This window comes from Schistosoma haematobium, chromosome 5, assembly GCF_000699445.3.
Source record: "Schistosoma haematobium chromosome 5, whole genome shotgun sequence".
Classification (NCBI taxonomy): domain Eukaryota; kingdom Metazoa; phylum Platyhelminthes; class Trematoda; order Strigeidida; family Schistosomatidae; genus Schistosoma; species Schistosoma haematobium.
This window is the reverse complement of record NC_067200.1, coordinates 3,883,414-3,897,090: the sequence shown is the minus strand read 5'-3', so window position 1 is coordinate 3,897,090 and position 13,677 is coordinate 3,883,414. Positions and strand designations below refer to the sequence as shown.

The following is a 13,677-nucleotide window of genomic DNA, read 5'->3' as shown; positions in this document are numbered from 1 at the left end:
CTTCAAGTTGCCGACCGGTGGCTGTTCTCTTTATACCTTCAAAAATCATGGAGTCCCTGATAAGAGATGACTATTTACTGTCCTTAAATTTCTTCTCACCCCAACAGCATGGTTTCAGGAAGGGTTACTTTTGTATAACCAACCTGCTGACTGCGGTGGACAGATGAACAAGCATCATTGATCGCAAGGGAAAGGTTGATATCATTTACCTTGATTTCTCAAAAGCTTTTGATAAGGTCAACCACTTGTGTCTTACCAGTAAACTCAAACGACTAGGTATCAAACCACCTCTAATCGATTGGCTTACTTCATACCTAAAAAATCGACACTTTAAGGTTAGGGTTAATTTTACTTTATCTCAGGCTATGGAATGTCCTAGTGGAGTCCCTCAGGGCTCAGTACTAGGGCATATTCTCTTCTTGATCTACATAAATGATCTTCCTCAACAGGTAACGTCAGACTTATTACGTTTTGCCGACGACGTGAAACTTTGGAGAGAGATACCCAACCAAGAGGATATACAGGCACTTCAGGAGGATCTGACTCGACTTCAAAGTTGGGCAGACGATAACGGACTTACCTTTAACACATCAAGGTGTAAAGTGTCCCACCTGCGTCATGTTGCAGGCTACAGTCACAACTTAGGAAACTCCTCTCTAGTAGTATCCCAAGTCGAAAAAGATTTAGGAGTTTTGGTACCCTACTACATGAAGTTACGCTAACTGTGACAAAAATGCCTTTCGAGCAAACCTTGCACTGGTAACGTTGAAGCGCATTTTTGACCAGTTTGACGGGAGGACTTTCCATATAATCTTCACCAGTTTTATTCGTCCCCATTTAGAGTACGGAAACATAGTACTCCCTCCCTCACTCCAAAAGGACAAGGTCACTTTGGAGCGTATCCAACGTCGAGCCATAAAATCAGTTCGGGGACTCAAATTTAAACCTTATGAAGGGCGCCTCCAATCACTTAACCTTCATCCATTAGAGTGTAAACGTCTTGAAGGTGACTTTCTGACGGCTTACAGTACCCTTAGCACTTCTGAACATACCCTTAAACACCTACTTAAGCTTAGTCTCAATACAAAACTAAGTGGTGACACCCAGAAATTGGAGATACAACATAGCAAGACGGAATGTAGACACAACTTCTACTCCTTTAGAGTTGTCAGATTCTGGAATTCGCTGCCGACTGAACTAGTTCAAGCATCTTCCCAGAAGTTCTTTAAGAGGAAACGACCTATCCTTAAGGACTTAGGATAACATCTTATTATGATTTGCCAATTTCTCTTTTCCAGTATTATCGTTAATATACCTAGGTTCCTGCCTGGAGGTGTCGGTGATCCACTGCTACTGGACACAGAAGCTTCTTCTATTCCATCCTTACCCATTTGAACCCTTTGAAGACTGAAGACTTACCAAGGTCAATGCCAACGTATTATTAGGCGGTACCAACAAGTTCTGTGTAAACGTGTCTGTAAGAGTTTGTGTTGTTATCTCGCTTTTTTGACGTTGAGAACAAGTCTTTTCATAGGAAAATAAGCTCTTTTACATTTGGGTTTTAACTAGTAGAATTGTGTTTACTTCCAGATTAAACAAATCTCCAGACATCATGATGTCTACCGTTGCAATTGCAACGAGAATGGAACTAACCATGTACAATATTCGGTTACCGATTCCTTGGGAAACATCTTTTAGGCAAAAGTTAAGCAGTGTACACGGGACCATAAGTGTAATACAAAGAACATCCATCTAGATGATGGTTATCTTGCTAAATTGGGATGTAACTTTATTTCCACGAAAGCCCCTTCAGTGTTTACCTATATTTGTCAAATATGGTCATTTGGTGATTTTCTGGTTAGATATCCTGAGGAACTAGTGGTAAATTAACTTTTGTAAGTTGGCCAAGGCCATAAATAGTTGTTCACAAAATTGATTACTAGCAGGGGTCTTCCGTCACTTTTGTTCCTTCGCATCTTTGTCTTTGTTTTCGGGTATTATTTCAACCAGTTTTTTGTGATTAGAAGTGTAATAATAATAATAATGGGGGAAACGGAAAGGTACAACCAGAAAGAATTCTTTCAGTTAAAGCAGTTACGGTCACTTTTTACGAAGAAAGTAAAAAAAGGTCACAGCAGGATCGCCATTGGTTTCTATTTTGAGCCATATCTCATAACGTCTCTAACCACTGTGTCGCAACATCTCTCGGACCCCAACCAGGGAGTCGTGAAGGACCAACAGAAGCCAGTCCTTTGCAGCTTTCATCCCACGACACCATGTCATATACTGACCACCTCTCCGCTTCTTCCAATCAGTCTCAGAGTCGGCAAATAATGCAGTGGCCAACGAAGTGACCGCCATCAACGGATTGATGTTAGCGAGTTGGTTGTAATTTCTTTTGTAACTAAGTATCGAACCGAGCTAGGTTCCAGGCTAGCTACCATTCCACCGAAAAGTATAGATGAGCATTAGTTGCAGCTTCATGACGCCATGAAAATGGTGAAATAAGCCGCTTGTGGGTTCGCAAAACGTCCCGCTTATAAGCATTGGGTTTCTTCAGGTTCCTTACAACTCATCGAAGCCCGTCGTTCTACTCCGGGTGACCGTGAGTTTGACCACAAACGAATGTTGTTACGTAATGAAATCGGGCAAAGCTTGCGTAAGGACCAAGAAGCCTGGTGTTCGAAGCGTGCTAATGAGCTGTAAGCAGCAGCTGCATCTGGTAACTACCGGAAGCTCTTCCAACTCATCCGGGCCAATGGCAGCAAGAAGTCTGGTGTGAGCGAAACAATCTGCGGGATGCCAATCACTAACATCCATCGACGTCTTGGTGCAACACAGTGGCTAGAAGCGCTATCAGATATGGCTCAGAATAGAAGCTAGTGGCGATCCTGCTGTAACCTTCTTATACTTTCTTCATAAAAAGTGACCGTAACTGCTTTAACTGAAAGAATTCTTTCTGGTTGTACCTTTCCATCTCCCCCATTATTATTATTATTATTATTATTATTACACTACCTTACAGTAATCTGTTCGTTATTGTTCTTGTTTTTACGCTCCTTACCTTCCTTTTTCTCTCTTCGATTTCTCCTTGTTTTGTATGGTGCATATATATTTGGTGCCCTCTTGTACCAATATTTGTGTTCAAATGAATAAATAAAAAATTATAAAATGCTCTGAATTTTACTAAACCAACTGAAAGTTCAGAATGATATAGATATCAAAAGACAACATGGAATCTGTCCATAAATTCAATGACTGTTGAACTGAGTTTTGTCAGTCACTGCAGGGACTTTGGTTGCTATCCGTGACATAGCCGTACTCTGTGGTTCATTGTCTTAAAAATACATTAAACAATATCATATCGATTGAACCTAAAGTTATTCTCTCTCCTTTGCTTTTCGTCTTATTTTCCACCCACTGTGCTAATACAAGGTATAAAAACATAGGTTGATATACGTTCTTTTCAGCTTCTACTCAGTCTCGTTGTTGATCGATCGACCATTAGTATGTTACGGTACCAGCAAACTTTCTTACTGCATTTGATCAGACTTTCTGTAGATTGTGTAGCATATCATCGTGTACCATAACACACCATGTAGGCTGAGTATATCAAAATAAGTATCAACGGGGTAGATGGGTAAGCCCGTATTTATTACTAGTTCTTAAGGTTTCCATTTACCTGGGATATATAAGATATTGGACATTAAACGAAACTTTTAATTCTGTTCCGGACCTATTCACATTAGATGACTACCGTCTGTCCAGTAACTTGCCTTAAATATCTCTCCGTCAAAATCACGCTTACGTCGTGTCTTTTAAGAACAGTTTGGTGGATTTTTTCTTATGTTAAATGGCTTCAAGGAAGCTATGTTGATATTTTATGGTTTTGAAAACAGAATTAAAGTATGGATGATATTGTGTGGTAGATATTTCAGGTACTAATTTTTTTCAAACCTTAAGCATTTGTGATGAAATTTGTTTTGTTTAACAAGCTGTACATTTATAACATATACTTCCTTAGTATTGTTTTTTCTTTAGATTTACTAAACTGACAATGAAAGTCAAAGAGTTGGAGAAGTTTGCTCATTCGGCCTGGTCACCTCTTTCATGCAATCGTACTTATTTGGCAACTGTCACCGCAGAAAATGATCGCGAGGCAACTGACTCAAATATAAATACTAGGTAAGCGTGTTTGTTCAGACAATTGCTTCGAAATTAATCGAATTGAGTATTAATATGAAAATATTCAAACTATCTGTTGATGATAAATACAGGAATGTTAAGTTTTTTTATTGTAGTCTCGTCCTAATTTTTTGATGATAAAGAAATAAGACCGTTGTTGACACCCTTAATCAGTGCGTGGTTTAACCGTAGGAGGTGAATTAGTCGATCAACCTAACCATTTCCCTTATCTTCATTATATCAGCTTCAACAACTTGATTGGTGGGAAAATCTCGGAACAGATACCAAAGGATCATTTCGATTTTACTAAACTAGGCCATTTGTGTCTGCGGTAGTATGTTTGTCGGTCGGTCAAAGTGATAAAGTACTCCTCAGTAGTTCTTTTTGTATTACCCTATGAGTATGAAGCATGAACTTTGAAGATACAAGTGAAGGTTACGAGTATTTGGTCATATTCGGCATCCGAGCATTATTTATATATCCTTGATCCATCAGTCAGTCAGCTACAACGTAGGACCAGGCACATATATGCATCGGTCCAAGTTGCCACATCTCATTAGCACAGCAAGATGAACATCGAATTCATAGAAGTAGTTACTTCAATGGTAGTAATATATAAAAGAAAAATTGCGTGTTAGGATATAATACAGGAAGAAGGAATTAGTTCGTAGAAAGAAAGATATGAAGCGATTTTAAACTCATAGTTTAAGAGAAGACATAGAGTGTATACACCTACATCATTGTGATCGATTCTCAGCCATGTCACCCACAGTCTCCAATTATTGGTTATGATAGCCTGCATTTACCAACATGGCTCAGACTAGAAGTTACTGACTATACAGACTGGTGCCATGTCTTGGTTCGGCCACCCCTAACTTTCTTCCAACCATCCCCAACACCGGTTAACATTGCGCGTCGTGGTAATCTGTGTTCAGACATACGCAACACGCAGCCCAACCATCTCAGTCGATAAAGATTCACAACCTCGACTGATTTACCATCATTCCCTAATACCCTGTGTCTAACCTCACTATCACTTACCCGGTCATCCCAGCAGACGCGGGCAATATTTCTAAGGCATCTGTGATCAAATACTAGTAACTTACGAGTATATTCTACTCTTATTGGCCACGTTTCGCAACCGTAAAGTAGAAAAGAACGAACTGCAGAGCGGTATACTCGTCCCTTAATTGATAGATGGATATCTAGCCTTTTCCATAGGTGACGTCAGCTGACAAAAGCCAAACAAGCTTTTCGAATCCGTGCTGAGGTTTCGCCAGACACCAACCCATTAGGGCTGATCAGACTTCCAGGATAAGTGTTGTCGGCGCGTTTGACTACTTCACGAGTATTATGTCTGAGCGTTTAGCTTTTTGAAGAAGTTCGGAAAGCTTTCTGTCAAAGTCACCATTCACTTCATCTGGGGTTCAGTCAATGGGATCGTAGGCATAAATGACGGAAACAGAACGACGTATGTTCCTATCCTTCCAAGTTCTTACGGAGCTGTTTAGTTGAACAGCACATAGACGACTGTTAACGGGGATCCACTCTCTTAGTGCTTGTTCTGCCTTCGTACTCAGTGCTATGCCTACATCTGCCGGTCCACTAGAATTAGTCATCGAGTCACCAGATACACGGAGGGTGTATCTCGTTGGCTCTCCGTTTTGCCGAGGTGAGGTCAAGTGAATGACCACACTAGGATCCTGTATGCGTGTTTTAGAGACAGTATATATCCATGCTACGAGATTCTAAGATTTTAGCCAAGGAGGCCCGTTGGCCGATTTGTCATAGAGTGCGTGCGCTGAAGGCTCTAATGTGTAGTTTGGAGCGAGGTTTCAGTAGACCTAGGACAGTGTTTCACACACTAGAATCGTTGGCCATGTTGACATTTGAGGAGGAATTTCGAATAAATTGAGCATTGGGTTGATTGTTATAAATAAAAATAATATATTTGAGGAGGAAGTTTAGAGTTGAAAGTCGACACACACAGAAGTTTACAACAATAAAAATTATCCAGATTGTATTCAGTAAGGAATGCACTGTCTCATGTATTGAGTGATTTAAACAAACCATACATACTTTTAACCAGAAAAAGCGTTTTTCCATGGGATATAAATATTTTTATTTCTACTGTAAAATTACCTGCCACAAAGTTATTATTTTCATGCTGCTTCGGTTTGGGCACCCGGGCAGTATCCTAGCCCTCACACAGATCGAATGGTTTATGTGGCGAATATCTATTTGGTACCTTCTTCGACCTGTGTTTATGTGTTTAAATAAATATAAATAAAATTATCTTCATACATAAATTATTACGATAAGTTATTATAAGATATTCGGTAGCTATAATTTCTTAAAGATTCTTATTTATCACTGCATATTCGCTGATTCACATCCTCTATATGACTGAATATTTCTTTATGAATAGCTGCCAAATGCCCTGGTACGGCCGAGAGTGGAGTGGTCCCGCTCTCCCTCTCGAAATGCTCTCACACAGCCACGTGTATACAGCCGCTGTCAGGGAAGTCCTACTCACTGCCTTCTCATGGCGAGGGTGTTGTTTACGAAAATGAGAGGACGAAAAGTGAATATCCGGCACTTTAACCGGATCCCAAACAAATAGTATACATTGGCTCCAGGATCCTGAAGGGACAGTTGGCATGTAAACCAATTGTTGGTCACTGGCTACCATGTGACTGCATCTCCTGATGTTGCCCCTCTGCCTTGTGGATTAGACCTTTAGGTCAGTGACTCGAAGTATGGTCTCCTACAGAAACCACCTACTTCGGTTCGGTCACCCGGGCAGTATCCCAACCCTCACACAAATCGAATGACAAAGTGTGGCGCATGTCTATTTGGTGCCTCCTTGTACCAATGTTTATGTGTTTAAATAAATAAGTTCTTTATGATTTCATTATATCTTTTATAATTTAGCATGACTTCTCCAACATTAGATATTTATGAATTCAATGTTAAAGAAAATAATCTGTCTATGCAAATGAATATTAGTTTACAAATTAAACAAAAGTAAGTCAATGTTTTATTCTTTTTAAATGAAAATTTAAAAGAATGTCGTTACATTTACAAGTATGATAATACTAACTGATTGCATAAACAAAAATAGATGGGGTGGGTTTCGAACCCAGGACTTTGTGGTTGAAATTTAAGCTTCTTAATCACTAAGCTATCAAGTATTTGTCAATCTTTTTATTTAAAGCATTATCGTACTACCATGGATCAGACATTATTCATAAATAAAACTACAATTAAATAGGCTATAGGAAAGTTTCTTTTTTTTTCGTATTGTGATTTGTATGTGGATCAGTTAGTCCATAATTAACTATTTCCCCTTAACAATATGATTTATCCTAAGAATATCCTGGTACAACCGTGTTAGAATCAAGTCTAATTTCTATCTTCATGTACATTTATATGGATATGTGTTTATAATCCATACCATGAAATCCCTTTCCTTCATGTGAAATCTATATTTCCATAAAAGTGGAAAGTGAATGCAAACTTCCAGTACTGAAATGAGATAAATAGAAATGGTAAATCATCTCACTTATAAGAGTTAGAAAACTATAGTTTCCTTTTTGTTTTATGTAGCACACGTCTTGGTTCCATGTTTGTTTTTCTATGCTTAGTCATAATTATCATTCCATCTTCTAGTCTTAATGCCATAGTTCATTTTTTTTATCTTGTCGTATATGTGTAAAGTTTAGTACTAGTCAAGTCAAGTCACCAAGTGATAATCTCAACTTATGCACTGACTGATATATAGTTTACATGACTAGAAAACTTCAGATAAACAGTATTTTATTGAAAGTAGGTAAACGTAAAATGTTTTGTTATTTGTTATTAAGTGGGTTTTTTTACTCAAAATTGTATTGTTGAGTGATGATTGTCTTTAATTTATTGGATTAATTCATTCTCCTGATACTTCAGTATGAGCCAAACTTGAAGCGTAAGCGCTAATGATATACTACTCGGTTGCTGAAAATAGATTAGGTGGAGCAGAGCTGGAATCTGGTGCTTATTGACTGAATGTCGATCGCCTTAAGCATTAACCCATCACTCTGCGATGATTTCGTGATAGTTAAGTTAGCTGTGCTCTTAAAATATCTATCTTTTCTAGTGATAACATGTTGTCATTTGATGATGAAAGATCAATGCACTTAGTCAGTAAGTTACAGGTTTCAGCCCCACCCTTCTACTTCTGTTTGGACAACCAGATGGTACTATTGGCTATTGTATTCAGAGTATGACTCAAAGATAAGTATACACATTTGTATCTGATTGATTAGTGAATAAAATCAAAATGCAAAGAATTTTGTCAAATAGTCCAACATCAAGTAGCCTAGGTAGCCTTCATTTGTGAAGACGTTTCTGTATAATACTCTCAAACTTTCTCCTACGAAATTCTATACAGACTACTAGTCAACGAAGGTAGTATTTAGAAGAAAGAAACATGATTAAATTATTGTTTCAGTTCACTAACTTTTAACATTTATTTCCTTTTAATCAATGGCATTATCTGTATTTACTAACTACCACTTTAAAACACAATATTTAGACTCATAGGAATACTTCTAATTATCCGTGACTAATAATAATTTAGGTGAAGTAAAATTTGTTTAAACCTACTGTCTGTTATGTGGTATAAATGTGCATGTACATGTCTAATCGAAATAACATATATATTGAACTTGTAAATATCTACTTAAGATACTATTCCTATGTATATAGGTATTCACCATCGGTATATTACCCCGAATGTATTGATCCGTTCTATTTTATGACAGTTTATATTTTCTTTTGCGCCTATTTTACCGTATAACCACCATATTGGATAAATGACTATTTATCTTATAGTTTATTGTCTTCAAGAAATTTCTAGGTCTTCATATTACACATCAGTAAATAAATATCAGGGGCGTCTTTGTGTTTGTGTGTAGAAGAATGACCATCTTTCATATATTTGGTGAGATCATATATATATATATATATATATATATATATATATATATATATATATATATATATATATATATATATATATATATATATATATATAAATGTATATTGTAGTTAGTAGTTCACTTGTTTTACATTTTCGTGATTAACATTATTTAGTCAGAACTTAAAACTAATTCTCCATTGATATATTGTTATTCATGGTAAAATAAATAAGGCGGCCAGACCAAAACATGGCACAAATCCATTAGGTCACTGACAAGTAGACTGAACCACATTGGTAGATGTAGACTACTTGATTGGGATCCGCGAGACGATAACACTCGATGGTTAGAGATCTTGAATGACATGGCTCAAAATCGTTTGCGATGGAGCAGGTACATCCACTCTTTACGTTCTCCCTAATTCTAATCTTCTCAATTCTTCCTGTACCTTCTTTTCTCTTTCTGAATTTATTTCAATGGATTATACCCATTGAATAACATTTTCAAACCCTAATCTTACTGATTACTGCTTATACTTTTACTACTTCTACCAATATGGGATTTGAATCGGCAACTGCATCTCTGTGCTAATGTGGTATGGCAACTTGAACTGATTTACATATGTATGAAGTTCTACGTTGTTTCGAAGATACCTATGATCGAATACTAGTAACCTACGAATATCCTCTACTCTTACCGGCCATGTTTCACTGCCATAAAGTAGGACGGGACGAACTGCTGCGCAGTAAACACGTCCTTTGTTGATAGACGGATATCTCGCCTATGCCATAAATGACGCAAGTTGACAAAAGCTAGTCGAGCCTTCTGTATCTATGCTGAGATTTTGTCACACACCAGACCACAAGGGTTGATGAGACTTCCAAGATAAGTGAAGCGGTCGACAAACTCAACTACTTCACTCCCTATCACTAGTTCGGGTGTCGATGTAACACAATCCTGAAGCAACATTTTGCATTTCGTGGGAGAGAATCGCATCCCGAACATGCTTGCATTGTTGTTTTGAGTGGTCAGAAGACTCTGCATTTCGTCAGCGTCTTCACGAAATAGAACTATGTCATCAGCATATTCTAGGTCAAGAAGTAAATCTCCCGGTAGTTCGACCCCTGAAAATTTTGATGAGGAAATTGTTATCTCTAAAAGCATGTCAACGGCAAAGTTGAACAAGAATGGAGAGAGTGGATAACCCTGACGAACACTACTTGAGGTAATCAATTCTGATGACAGTTCGCCATAAGCTCTCACTCTACCAATTGTGTTCGAATAGAGAGCCTTTACAAGGTTAATGTACTTCTTTGGTACTCCTTTCAGTGACAAACACTGCCATAGAACCTCACGATCAACAGAGTCGAATGCCGCCTTAAGGTCGAGAAATACTACCATTGTGGGGCGTCTGAATGTGTGTCTGTGTTCTAGAACCTGACGTAGTGTGAATATCTGATCTATACAACCACGTCCAGGTCGAAAACAAGCCTGATTTTCTCTAGTCTACTCTTCACGAGCTTTGGTCAGGCGTCGAAGTATTATTGAAGCTAATATTTTATACACTATATTAGTCAAACTGATTCCTCTGTGATTGTCACAAGAGGACTTTTGTCATTTCTTATAGACTGGCACAATCAGTGATTGAGACCAGTCAAATGGGATTACGTCCAGTTCCCAAATTCTACCTAAGACCTCGGTTAATCTCATTGCTAATACTGGACCACCATCCTTAAAAATCTCAGGAGTAAACCTGTCAGGGCCTGCTGCTCTCCCTTGTTTCAGATTTTTTATGGCTTTTTCAACTTCGTAAGGGGACGGAGGACCTTTATTAACTTGCCATTCAGGTTGACTAGAGATCGTGGGAAACCGAAGTGTGGCTGAAGGCCAGTTGAACTGATCCCTAAAGTGTTCTGCCCATCGATCCAATCTCCTGGATTGAGAATGAATAATATGTCCATCTTTCTCTGAGATTGTTTCGCTAACAGTTGGTTTCCTAATACCGGTTTCCTTAACGAGTCTGAACAATTGTCTGCTATTACCTATTGCCGCTGCTTTTTCCATCTCTCTTGCTTTCGCTACCCACCACTGTTTGCGATCATTGCGTAGACTTCTTGTCAGCTTGTGCTTAAGCTGACTCCGCTCTTCATTATGCTCAGAGTCAGGTGGAATGAGTTTCCGAGCAGTTGAAGTGATGAGACTTGACATCGTCGTCAAATCTTTAATTATAGTATTTGTCTTGTACTCATTAGTGTTAAAACTCGATTACTGTTTTATGAAATAAGAAATCCAACAATTAGAATTTGTATCTTCAACAATGACAAAACATCATTGATTTAGTGGTTAGAGGACTGCATTTGCATTCAATATACCATACATTTATAACTATATTTTAACAATACGTTGATACTAATAGCTTTGTTATACCGCTCACACAAATGGGACGTTAATTTACCTTAGACGAATACTTACACTAGATACCCTTCCAGCGTCTGTTATACAGGAATTCAACACAACTCAGATCAAGAACACATGACTAGCATAAATAGAACATAAATATATTTCTACTTTTTAAAAAACCGACAACAAAACCGATGATAATAATAAGGGTAGAAAATGTATAACTTATCTAATACCTGTCAGACTATCTCTACTCGTCTGACTAAGCAAACGACCAATCATTATTTTGATCGCTTACACATCAAGCTTTCACGTAGGCTTAATTACTTGCGCCTGTTGCTTCTTGCGGAGCAGCATAGGCCGTCAATCATGATTCTGTCCTGAGCAGTTCTTTCCTGTTGCTAATCATTCTTATGATGTCTGCTTTCGATTCCTGACGCAATGTACTCCTTGATCTTCCACTTTTCCTTCTCACTTCGGAATTCCAAGTAAACGTTTGTCTCGTGACACCCTTTGATAATTTCCAACTTCAGCATCTTTTCCTAATTTCCTCTTCATCTGGATGCTGTTCTCTCCCATAGTACGTTGTTACCTAAGACCTCAGTTAATCTCACTGTTAATACTGGACCACCATCCTTAAAAATCTCAGGAGTAAACTTGTCAGGGCCTGCTGCTCTTCGTTATGTTCAGAGTCAGATGGAATGAGTTTTCGAGCATCTATCAGTGCGGTAGATGCTGTTGATATCCAGTGTTTCTCCCTAACCTTGTGGTTTACCGTACTTGCAGATATCACTGCTGTTTCCACAGCTTTTCGGATATCATGCCTGGCGATGGGCATCACATACATGGCTGCCTAACTGTTTTCCTAGTTGTTCCTGAAATATACTCTTAGTTTGACTATCATTCAGTAGGCCCCTAAGAGGTTTCCTTGCAGCATCTTTCCTACATCCAGTAAGACTCAAGCAAATACGCGCCCGCACTAAAGCATGATCTGAATCTAAGCATGTGCTCCAGAATGAGCGACAGTCTTCTATCGAGCCCCTCCATCGGTGTCTGATAGTGATGTGATCTATTTGGGCCCAACGTTGGGACAAATTAGTGGGTCGCCATGTTAAAAGATGTTTTTGCTTATGCTTAAAATTAGTATTTGCAAGGAACAGGCGGTTATCTGAGCATAGCTGCAACAGACTGTCGCCATTATCTGTTCTTTGAGCCACGACACCATAAGATCCACCTAGGTGTCTTTCCCTATCGCTTAGTTTACCTACTTGAGCATTAAAGTCACCGGCCACCATTACTACATCAGAGCGCCTAGCTTTTCAGAGAAGGTCGGAAAGCTTTCTGTAAAACTCATCTTTTATATCATCTGAGCTGCAGTCAGTGGGAGAATAGGCAGAAACGACGAAGAGGCAACGACGAGTGTCCCTATTTTTCCGGATTCTTACTGTTCCGTTCAGTCGGACAGCGCACAAACGACTGTCTACTGGGATCCACTCTCAGAGAGCTAGTTCTGCCCTAGGACTCAATGCTATACCTACGCCGGCGAGGCCACGGGAAGCAGAATCAGGGCTTCCAGATACACGAAGCGTAAATCGAGTCGGTTCTTTATTTTGGCATGGTGAAGTCAAATGAATGACGCTACTTGGATCCTGTATGCGCGTTTCGGAGACGCAGTGCACATCGATGGCGCGAGATTCTAAAGTTTTAGCTAAGGAAGCCTGCTGTCCTATTTGGCAAAGTGTTCGTACGTTAAAAGCTCCTACGTGTAGTTTAGAGCGTGGTTTCAGGAGACCAGGAATAGCGTTCCACGTACTCGAATCGTTTGGCCTAGCGGTGCGAGGTGATAAAGAGACGCGAGGAGTGTTAGTCATGGAGATAAGAGAGGTATTAAGAGGTGTAGGAAGGATTTGAATGTGACCAACTTGGTCTCATGTGCTGTTACGGGTATGAGGGTTGATGTCACTTCCCGGCTGCCCACACCGTGGAAGGGTATTTCTTGAGGAACCTGAAAAGGAAATTGGATTAGTGTTGGTCTTGACGACTTGGGAGCGTGACCGCAGAGCCCAAGGGACAACTGTTTGAGGCCGGTCGCGCACGGCCTTTTTGTGAAAGGTTTTCAATGTGTTAGCTC

General features: G+C 39.1%; 1 protein-coding gene across 1 annotated transcript in view; it reads left to right on the top strand.

Moving 5' to 3' along the window:
• Positions 1-1,437: 1,437 nt before the first annotated feature.
• The window catches only part of SEC31A (Protein transport protein Sec31A), a 59,594-nt gene continuing 47,354 nt past the window's right edge, over positions 1,438-13,677 (top strand). Inside the window, exons 1-3 of the mRNA XM_051217325.1 lie at positions 1,438-1,477; positions 4,042-4,185; positions 7,120-7,212. Of these exons, the coding sequence (XP_051064710.1) occupies positions 4,058-4,185; positions 7,120-7,212 (221 nt within the window). The 5' untranslated portion in view covers positions 1,438-1,477; positions 4,042-4,057. The remainder of the gene's footprint in view (positions 1,478-4,041; positions 4,186-7,119; positions 7,213-13,677) is intronic.